General features: G+C 35.6%; 1 protein-coding gene across 1 annotated transcript in view; it reads left to right on the top strand.

The window, feature by feature from the left end:
• LOC124276697 overlaps nt 1-12,110 on the top strand; it is a 55,817-nt gene that overhangs the window by 28,652 nt on the left and 15,055 nt on the right. The window contains 2 exon segments of the mRNA XM_046712344.1: nt 5,413-5,602; nt 11,320-11,676. Coding sequence (XP_046568300.1) covers nt 11,414-11,676 — 263 coding nt within the window. The 5' untranslated portion in view covers nt 5,413-5,602; nt 11,320-11,413.

Genomic DNA, 12,110 nt, shown 5'->3' with positions numbered 1-12,110 from the left:
ACATGGCCTCGCTGTGATAAGCTGTACGGTAACTAGGTCAGCTAGCTTCCTGGTGTGAACCTAGCTATTATTGGTTGAGTCTGGCTAACTCACAGTAGGATTGAAATCGGTCACAGTGATCAGGAAGTTGCAAAGTTATGGAGTCATATGACCCTTACATGCCGGTGTAGTGTAAGTAGAACTTCAACTAGAGCTAGACATGCTTGGCTAGCTTAGTTCTCTGTAATTTCTAATCTTGTTTTTCTAGAATGTGTGTTATTTATTTTAAATGTAGGCTGGCTGTCTCAAAACCTATACTTTTAATTAAGTGAACTCCTGTTAAAATGATCGATGCCTTTAGACTAATTACACTTTGTAGTGTGAATGTTTTCTGTAAGTTGATATGCGATACATGAAGATTTACTTAAGCAGAGCTTTCTTGGAACAATTGCAACTTATTATGCAAGTGATAGGTTAAGTTTAAGGATGACCGTATACTAAGTTATGCAATATGAATTATACACATATATTCATGCATATATTTGAAATTTTTCTTTAGTTTAAAATTAATATAAATAATTAAATTGTTAGTGATTGGCTTTGTTATAGTCCAGCTGAATAATTCAAAATGTTTTTAGTAATGTGGGTTTGCACATCACAAAGTATTGATCAAGACATGGCAGCTCGATGCATGGAGACAGACTAGGGTTTCAATCAGACCAGAGGAATCGATGTGATGACAGAGCTGAGATATGGTGCTTACTAAACCATACATAATCAAGACAATTCTTGTATTTGAACCCATGATCATCAGATTCTGACTAAATAAGGGACATAACCTGAGAATTCTAGAACAACTCGGAAGCCATCAGTTCCAGAGGCCTTTTGAAAATATATATTGTAGGTTTTGTTTTTGGTTTGGGAGAAATTATTAATCATCTCAACCTTGGGATTCTATACTTGTGAATGTGAAATAATATGTACCCTGGTATTTTATTTCTGATATAGTAATTTTCCTATGATTGAAAATACTTATTATCTCTGACAGTAAATTTATAAAATATTTACTGATGAAGAAATCTAAAACAGAGCAATAGATATAATAATCTTTAAATACTTTACTTCGGAGAGTACAATTATGCATCATTTACCTGATCAGAAATTACGAGACTAACGCTTAGTCTCTGAATATATATAATTTTGAATGTAACAAACAAACCCATATAAATTGAAAAGGAGCACCTGGGAGACCAGAGATTCAGACCTGAGGAAATCTAGACTTGCTTCATTTGATTTAGGGCTTCAGCACTGCAGGGATGGCTAAGCTGTAGGGAAAATAATGTGGTTCAGGGACTGTGAGACAGACTAAGAATTACAGGCATGAGGTGATTTACTGCTGTATTACTTTTGAGATGACCCCTGAACCTGTGATGAATTGTTGTTTAGATGAAGCACTTGTTGCCCTGACAGTAGACGTCAAAGCAGCAGGATTCCTCATAAGTGTATATAAATATGGGCAGAGCACGAACTAGGATTAAAGACTCACATCATTCTTGTTGAAGCTTTTTATGTCTTAGTCTGCCATATATAGCTTGGTATGTCACCGGCTTAATCAGCCATAGTTTGGACAATGAGTTCCAAGGGAGGCGCTTGCAGCTGTTTGCAGACAGGATTTAAACTAATTGTCTGGTGTAGGCCTCAATATGCCGTTGATCATTTCCGAACCATTCTCTTTGCAAGTGTCTTATTTTTAATCCTGCCCCAAATTATTCTGTGACCATAATCCTGACGTATTTACCCCAGATATACGTAAAATATTCATGAAATATGCCTGGCCTACAATGAACATTGAACATTAGAACACAATGTTTTTTATGCTTAAACTGAAAAAGGATCCAAACCATGAAATATATTCTCCATAACAAAGCACAGAATTTAAATTCTAGCATATTTGTTCAAGTCAGAAAACTGTGACAGCTGTAAACAATGGTGACACTTTTTCAAACCAACTGACAACTATGAACATGCAAATGCTTCTACATATGTCTATATTTTATGTAAACAGTTAGTTAATATAAGGTCTAAAAAAGAGCAAAATGATAAAATCTGTTTGATGTTTGTATTTGGTTTATAAGATATGTCCATAACTCTGTCTTTGATGTATATGTTACAACATGTGGCCAAAGTTTGTGTTAGAAAAAAGAAAAGCCCTGAGGTTGCTCAAATAAGTGCTGGTGGGTGTTGGAATCAGGGCCTGTGTTCTGAATAAATATATTGAATAAGACTGTAATGTTTATCCTCGCTATGACTGTGGGAGGGTTTCTGGTGTCCGTCTAGGATATCTGAAACTTAGATATAATGTGTGCCAACACAATGGGGATAAGATTTCTTCAATACAGATTCCTAGTACAAGATAAAAAAAATTACTTGAAAAGTGATTTTAACAAATCATGAAAGAATCTTTCAGAAACCTTTAATCAGTGAGTGAGTAGTTTAGTTTTATGCCGCACTCTGCAATATTCCAGCTGTATGTTGGTGGTCTGTAAATAACCGTGGACCAGACAATCCAGTGATCAACAGCATGAGCATCGATCTGCGCAATTGGGAACCAATGACATGTGTCAACCAAGTCAGCGAGCCTGACCACCCGATCCCATTAGTTGCCTCTTACGACAAGCATGGGTTACTGAAGATTAATTCTAACCCGGATCCTCTTGGGTACTTTAATCAGTAATACTACAAGAGCTAAGAAGACATGACAAACAATGACAGTGATTTGTTCATGTCATTAAATTGAGAAATTGTTAAATTTTTTTAAATTGAAACATATTCAGTTTTTGAAAATATTTAGTCATTATATTTTAGTAACTGAAAGAGTCAGAGATCTAACAAAGTGGTAGGATATTTTAGCTCAGCAATATGGGTTTAGGGACTGGGGACTCTGGCCATTGTTGACAATGTTGGAAAATTAAATATACTATTCACACTTTGCTAAGGATCAAATCACGGATTCAACAGAAAACTATGATGTGGGGGTCAAATTGGATTTAAATATCTAAGCTTATTGAAAGCATGGATCCTAGGTTTCAGAGTACCATTTCATCTTGTGGATCCCATACCTGCTGTTGATATATATATATATATATGAGAATATCAAACATGTCCGAAACAGTATATTCAAACATGGTTTATCTTCTTTGTTTTGTTGCAAGGTTAAAAAATAAATATGCTATAATTAGGTGATTCTGTCCTCTTGCATCAACCAGACTCCATTGGAAAGTCATACATTACATCAAAATAATGTCAAAATGTTAAAATGTTTTATTTCTACTTTATGTGACCTTTGACCAATATGTGACCTGTGGTGATAGATGAATTAATTAACTGTTTGAATGTCATGGAATTTTTGTGTGAATTTTCGTTAAAAAAAGTCTTGTCTTCACTGCTGCATATCGATAGAGGTTTGAAGGGACATAACTCTTGTAGGCTTACAAACTATGTTTTTAGGGACTTGTTATTTCAAATAATACCACTGTTTAGGATATATCTATAGGTCCTGCTGTCCATTCATAGAGAAGCAGTAGCATATTCTAAATAAGAAATTTATAAAAAGAAATTTTCGTGATAACGATAGTTGAATTCTCCAAGCGAGTTGGATTTAAATGTCAAAGATCACAAACTGTCAGGGTCTTCCATACTACTCATGGGACAGGATGGATTCATACTTACCTTGAACTTGAACTGTTTCACATGCACTGGCTACACTGATGTTTCAGCCTTATGCATGTAGATCCTGGTCTCAGACATTAACCACTTTGTTGAAAACTGTGGCCATGGGTAGGCTGTTGACAAACCGAGAAATACAATCGCAGTGGCTGCTGATTTGAACCCAAAGTCATAGGTCTATGGCATGTACAAGAGAGCCAAAAGCAACTTTAGTTATGTCAGATGGCTAGCTAGGTCATCTGCCCTCCTATTTTATTTTAAATCTGAAACTGATGCACTGTGACGTATGTTTTTCTTTGTGTGTGCAAGTGTCCTTATTTTGCTTGTTATGAGACACGCACATACAGTAAACTATGATTATAATGAACAGATACATATGATGAACTGTTTGTATTTTTGTCCTTTTGCTGTATATTTTAGTTAAATGCGTGTAACAATGTATGGTTATAATGAAAATTATATAATTAGTGTTCCCTTTGAGTTGGTTACAGTTGTAGTTTACAAAGTGCTTTATGTTACAGTTGTAGTTTATGGAGCGTTTTATGTTACAGTTGTAGTTTACAGAGTGCTTTATGTTACAGTTGTAGTTTACGGAGTGCTTTATGTTACAGTTGTAGTTTACGGAGTGCTTTATGTTACAGTTGTAGTTCATACAGTGCTTTATGTTACAGTTGCTTTATGTTACAGTTGTAGTTTACAGTGCTTTATGTGTTGTAGTTTATGGAGTGTTTTATGTTACAGTTGTAGTTTCACGGAGTGCTTTATGTTACAGTTGTTTAGTTTACAGTTTAGGAGTGTTTTATGTTACAGTTTTATGTTACAGTTTACGGAGTGTAGTTTGTACGGAGTGCTTTATGTTACAGTTGTAGTTTACGGAGTGTTTTATGTTACAGTTGTAGTTTACGGAGTGCTTTATGTTACAGTTGTAGTTTACGGAGTGCTTTATGTTACAGTTGTAGTTTACAGAGTGCTTTATGTTACAGTTGTAGTTTACGGAGTGCTTTATGTTACAGTTGTAGTTTACGGAGTGCTTTATGTTACAGTTTAGTGTTTTATGTTACAGTTGTAGTTTACGCTTTATGTTACAGTTGTAGTTTACTTTTTATGTTACAGTTGTAGTTTACGGAGTGCTTTATGTTACAGTTGTAGTTTACAGAGTGCTTTATGTTACAGTTGTAGTTTACAGAGTGCTTTATGTTACAGTTGTAGTTTACACAGAGTAGCTTTATGTTACAGTTACAGTTGTAGTTTAGAGTGCTTTATGTTTATTTATTACAGTTGTAGTTTACAGAGTGCTTTATGTTACAGTTGTAGTTTACAGAGTGCTTTATGTTATGTTACAGTTTATGCTACATGTTGTAGTTGTTAGTTTACAGAGTGCTTTATGTTACAGTTGTAGTTTACAGAGTTACAGTTGTAGTTTTAAGAGTGCTTTATGTTACAGTTGCTTTATGTTACAGTTGTAGTTTACGGAGTGCTTTATGTTACAGTTGTAGTTTACGGAGTGCTTTATGTTACAGTTGTAGTTTACGGAGTGCTTTATGTTACAGTTGTAGTTTACAGAGTGCTTTATGTTACAGTTAGTAGTTACAGTTGTAGTTTACGGAGTGCTTTATGTTTAAGTTGTAGTTTACGGAGTGCTTTATGTTTTGAAGTATGACAGTACAGTTGCTGATAGTTATCATCGGCCATCCTATTCCTCCACAGCACTGACCACTGCCCTGCCATGAGGTATTGATCAGGCACATGGTGACCCTGGCACAGGTTCATTTCATCATGCTTGGAGATCCTTGCTTTTCAATATGCATTTAGCCTTTCACTTCCTGGTTGAACAAGACTGGCGGAATGTCAGTGCGTAGATGTGTTGAGGGACGTACGATGTATGTGTGCTTTACAGGTAATCAAGGTTTCTGTTCTTTTAACTCTTTTGTCATTATTATACGTTTTGAAAACTGAAATGACACATTTGTTGATCTGAATATGTGGCAGTATATATTCAATCTGTCAGTACTACAATCTGTCCATGTGAATCTATTAGTCAATTCTTGGAAACTCAAACCATGGAAATTGCTAGAAATTTTCCTGTTTGTTAAGCCAGTATTTCCTTAATGATATCCAAATTGCGTTCTTTGTCTATTTCTTTGAAATATAGGTCCAGTGTTAGAACATTTGTACAAATCTTTAATAAATTTCTAGAATAATTAGACTTCTGGGCATTTTTGGATGTAAAATGTCAAAATGGGGAGATTCAAATATGCATAATAAATATGAGGGCAGCTGTTACTGTTGGTACCATGGCACCGATGATAATGGTGCCTATGACACATTGCTGATAATATTTATTACACAATAGTCCATAGACCTCTAAAGCAAATAGAACCTCAGCTGTATTTGTTTTGACATACATGCTGGCAATGGTTACTGAAATTTTGGTATTATCATAGTGTTATATTTTCAGATTCTCGTAACCTGAAACATGTTTCATTACTGTTGATGATTTAAAGTGTACAAAGATTGCAAATGTTTTCCAATGCTCTTAAAGTTTTAATCTTTGCAATTCTGTCAAATTATTTTGTGAAATTTAATTTTATCTTTGTAATTTTATGTTCATTGCACAAGTCTTTCAAGAAATGTCAGGATATTTTCATTTCGAATCTTTGTAATAGTAGCTCTGAAATCATTCTTAAAGTTGAGACCATGTGATGTATTTTTAAACTTCTCCCCTGAATGATGTCTGTTCAAACATCTTCTCTCCATGAAGGACGTAAGTCAACATACGCTCCACCCATGGAGAATGTCAATAAAACATGTACTGAAGAGCTAGTTCATGACCTGATGGCAGTATTTACATATCTGTGATCTCACACAGGATAAAATGGTTGGTTATATACTTACAAAGGCCACAGCAAATTAAGTCATATTCAGCTAATTGTTTGTGGCACAGTGATGATTTGATGTACTTTTAATGTTTAGGTGACAACCTTACATGAAGGAAATATATTGTAGAATACAGTATTTCTCTGTTTACTGTAGGCATGTTATTTTGTCCCAGGCTGCAGTTGAAAATGCATTTTTAGGACTGACAACCATGGTTTAGCAAGTTAAGCTTTTGTCTTCAAATTATGAATTTAGATAAATATAGTTTGAATTCTCTAGTGTTAGCACAGTGGAAGCATTTCGGTGTAGATGCACTACAACTCCATGGCAGTGTTGGTACATTTGTAGATGAAATGTTGCAGCATTTTGATTAATTCAGTTGTTATCCGTACAGGTGTGTATGCAGGTGTTTGTTATCATGCTGTATGTATTGTACAAACGAAACACCCTTAGTGATGGTGCCATACCATTGTTTCATGTCGTGAGTTCACCCATTTATCTTCCCAGGAAGAGGCCATGAAACACTATGATTTGTCACATGCACGTTCATATCAATAACTGGATATTATTCAATAATACAGCTTACTAGATTTCTGTAATGATACATTTTACCGAGCTCTTACACATATACTCAACGAAACAAGTTTGAGACGATTGTCTTTGGAGTATTTTTATGAATTTGTGTGTTGATTCTTTTGTCACTGCAAAATAATGTTCCCCTAAATTGTCATTGTCACTTTTAATTTTTTGTTTAGTATATCTTGGAAGTTGGAGTTAACTGATGAAAAGTTGTTTCACACTTATTGTATATTCCTATAGGAAGTAGTGTTGTACTAGTGATTGTCTTACAGTTTTACGTGATCGTTACCAAATCGATACTTGTTTTGTATTGATACATGATGCGTTAATATCATGATGTTGAAGAGTATCGAGATGCATCAAATATTGAGAGATTTATCATATTCTAGTTTTCCATGCAAAGAGATATGAATATTGAAAAAAATGTGTCCTTTTCATTATACCTGACTGTTGAACATAGAGATTTTTTCTGGGTTACATCTTCTTTTTATTAAAAGAAGATGTAACCCAGAAAAAATCTCTATGTTCATCAAATATCATCTTCTAAAATGCCAATCAAGCACCTGACTGTTGTCATAACATTTTATTTACATGTAAGAAGAAGATATATTATTATCCCCCAACCATCCCCAGGCAATTGACCCACCCAAAGAGGAGTTTGAGATATAGAAATGTAGTTGATTCGTGTTTCTGTCTCTCCATCCTTTTGCTTGTCAAAATGTCAAAATTCATGATATTTTATTTTGTCTTACCCAAAAAAATCTAACAATTCAGGGTACAGATGTGTACTTATGAAACACATTGAGACACTAGAATATACAAGGTTTTACACCATTAATTTCCAATGAAATGAACACTCTCTGTAATAACAATAATTTGTGAACATAGTTCCAGAAAAGTATTTTAGTTCCACATAAAATGTACATTATTAAAAGAAGAATGGTTGAGGCAAATTTGAAGTTGTTTGATTACCACACAGTTTAAGTCTTCTGAAAATGCTGTGTAGATATAGATGGGGCGGTGGGGTAGCCTAGTGGTTAAGGTGTTCGCTTGTCACGCCGAAGAAACGGGTTCGATTCCCCACATGGGTACAATGTGTTAAGCCCATTTCTGGTGTCTCCCGCCCGTGATATTGCTGGAATATTGCTAAAAGCAGCGTAAAACCAAACTCACTCACTCACTGTGTAGATATATTCTGAGGGAAACAAATAAGGGAACACCACTTCATGGCAGTGTTCCTTTATTTATTCTCAGATTTCATCAACTGGAAAATGTTAAAGAACACTTGAATTTTCCTGTGTTCCTTTATTTGTTTCTCTCAGTATATATTGTATATATTTCCTATCATATCACGATTACCATCATTTGATTACGGTGCATTTAGGTTGTAAATAATGATATGTATGCCATGAGACACAGCACAATTGCAATAAACAATCTGTTGTGTTGGTCTGCCATTCCAGGGGTATATGATGTGTATCAACCTGGATGTCAGTGATTATATATTTACACGGAGACAAATGTCTTTAAGTAAATACATCAGAAATACATCACAATCGTACATGGATACGACGTTTTAGATGTACCATGTGACGTGTATCAAGTTTATCAAGTCTGTAAAAGAAGTGAGCAAACTTGTCAGAAATTTTTTAAACAAGTGTTTATGCACTTTTTCCAGTAAATAATACCTCCAAATTTAAATTCAACAGTTAAATGTGTCTGGTGCATGTTTAACACAGCGTTGATCCTGTTTGTGTACATCTTTTATGAGTGAACGTCCTGGTTGTAAACCAGTGACCCGTAGTGTAGTCACATGAGTGAGTGAATGGCTTGTTAAGGGGAACCCCCTGTTTATGGTTGTGTAACCTTGTTGGTGGGTAACTTCTGGGTTTCCCACAACTCCGCCTTCTTCAACACTGATTGTGTGTGTATCCGGTTTGCTGTAAGTGTTGATCTCACAGTGAGGACATGTAAAGTTATGACATTGGTGACAGAACACTGACCCAGGATAGATTTCAACGACTGAATGTTGATGGATTATGGTAATAATATATCAGAGGTGTCCACAAAACGGATATATCAGCGAGACAAGGTGTCCACAAAACGGATATATCAGCGAGACAAAGTGGTGTTTTATCCCGATTTTATCATGTGATCACAAATTTACGCTAAGGATGTCCCTGTTGCAGATGATGTGTGCTGAGTCACAATGATAAGTAATTTTGTTACTTAATGACCAATCAGCTGATAAAGGCCAAAAATGTAAGTGAGGTTTGTATGTCCTAGAATGTGAACCCTCAGAACAATGTCGTGGTACTTTAGATTTCAAGTTTTATTTCTAATCTTAGGAGAAAAACTCATTTAAAAGAAATAATTAATTCAGAAGTTTTTATGTTTTCAGGTTTGAGAGTGTTGGTGATAATTTAGTGCATGGAATGGTATCATTTATAATTATATCAACATTCATTAATTTTCCTAACCAAATATTTTTGTGGTATTGTGATTTTGAAATCATGTACAGTCAAACAGTGTTGAACATTGATGTGTTGAACTTGCAGTAGCCTCGAAATAGAACCTTGGTCCTGTGTATATATGCAGTGTGTCAGTGTAGAAGCTATGTCGTCAAGCAAGTGATGTACCGTATTGTAGGTAAAGCATTTATATACATGAGTAAAGTGATGTTTATACAGTTTATGTACACATTGATAATGTGAATTGAATTTCTAAATTACTTTCAAAGAAATCATGAAATATGTCATCTACTGCTTTTCACAACCTGTTCATCCACCTGGAATATTTTCTAGACCAGATTTGTTTTATTTCCTGGTTAATGCATGACATTCCTGGTCATTGCAGGAGAAGGAAATACTTCATTAAAAATTGTAATAGCTCTGAAAATGTTTGTCATTTACCATGTGTCTGATTTTCTTTAGACCTGTTTCACTGACCTTTCAGATTTTGACAGGAGTGTTATGGATAACAAGTATTTTATTGTACGTACTCTATAACTACATTCAAGTGAAGTAAGAGTTGTCATTTACTCATTTGATTGGGCTGGAGTTGATGGCCGTTACATGGTAATGTTGTATACCAGGGCCAATAACTGTGTTTATACAATGAATCAAAGAGTTGATTCAAATCTCAATTAATTGTCCTGATGACTGGTGGTGACAACTTTCTGATCATGACTGAGTGATGGCAGTTGAAATTCTTTGATGCTCATGTTGTTTTCTTATCACACTTCGTTTTAAAAAAAGGGGCGATGGTTAAAAACGTCCGCTCGTCATGCTGAAGACCCGGGTTCGATTCCACACCTGGGTACAATGTGTGAGGTCTGGTGTCCCTTGCCATAATATTGCTGGAAACTGCTAAAAGCAGCGTAAAACTATGCTCACTTACTCATTTAGAAAAATGATTATCTTAGAATTGTGTCCATGAATCAATCTTTGAACAAAGATATTAACCATCAACACAGAAGCTGTCCTGTATTCTCAAGGTGCTGTTAGCACTATGACTGCCATAACTTCTCCCATGCTTCAACCTCGGCTCATCACACTTGATCTGATCACTTTCTGGAATAGTGCCCTGGTGTTTGTTCTCCCAGCACATACAGACCAGTGCCAGTTATATTCGGACACTTGACGTAATTTCCATAGAATTACATGTTAATTTAGTGTAGCATAAATATCTTTTAAGGATGTAATTTTCGTAACGTCCAAGTCAAATTTTGCACATTTGTGAGGAATCATCTTACCTACATCTACCTGTCTGTTTAATTTTCCGTTGCTTATTTATCGAATGGCAACAATTTAATCAAAATATGTACAGTGCCGAGAACTCCTTTAACATGGTGGCCTATGGGATTGTGCATTGTGGAACCATACGTAGGTCGATAAATGTGATGTCATTTGTTAAATAGTGGTCAGAAAACTGAACTGAAATTATGTGTGCAGAGCAGAGATGATTTCACATTTGCCTGTCAAATTTTACAAAGATCCATCTTAAATTCACTTAATGAAAATTATTTATGCTACACTGAAATAACATGTAAGTCTATGGAAATTACGTCAAGTGTCCCAATATAACTGGCACTGGTCTGTATGTGCTGGCTTGTCTGGCATTGTGTTTCCCTGTCTAATCATCTTCTTGTTTTTGTAGGGGCAGCACTGTACAAGGAATTTGGAAATGAGAACCTGTTAAACCCTTGAGAGTTTCTCATCTACACTCATAGACAAACAACGAAGATGTCATCATGTCCGATCTCATCAGTGCTGCCAAAAATGGTTACCATGAAAACGTGGAGAAACTGCTGACCTTGGGATTGTCTACTGAAGTCCTTGACAAGGACGACGCTACAGCACTTTACTGGGGGGCTTGTCGGGGCTATTGGAAGATCTGTGAAACGCTACTGAAGTCTAGGTGTAGAATTAATGCACAGGTCAAGTGGGGGTCATCTGCCCTTCATGCTGCCGCAGACAGAGGTCATCTGAACTGTGTCAACATACTGGTCACCTGGTCAGTTGAAATAATATATTGGTCATCAGTTTGATTGTCTGTAAACCAGTCTCATGACACTTTATTGTGAAATATGGTATGTGGTTTGAAATCATTATTGTAGTCAAGTCGTTAAAGTGTTTGTTCATCAAGATCTGGATTTCATTTCCCACATGGGTACAATAAGTGAAGAACATTCTTAGTGCCTGTTGCAGTTACATGGTTGGATTAATGGTTAAATTGGTGTAAAAAGAACAACTCACTCACACAGTTAAAATGCAAGCAAACAAGGGGTAACAGGATGCGACCTTGGTAAAAATATGGGTCCAGATTGGATATCAAAACACACAAGTCTCGTATCGGTCCAATGGATTTTCTACCTGTTTCAAAGCAATATTATTATCAGGCCAGAATCAAATGACAACCCGCACAAACTGGATCATCTTGGGAGAAGG

This window comes from Haliotis rubra, unplaced genomic scaffold, assembly GCF_003918875.1.
Source record: "Haliotis rubra isolate DU_JTF1 unplaced genomic scaffold, ASM391887v1 Scf211, whole genome shotgun sequence".
Taxonomy (NCBI): Eukaryota; Metazoa; Mollusca; class Gastropoda; order Lepetellida; family Haliotidae; genus Haliotis; species Haliotis rubra.
Note: the sequence above shows the minus strand (reverse complement) of the source record. Positions and strands in the feature narration are given on the sequence as shown.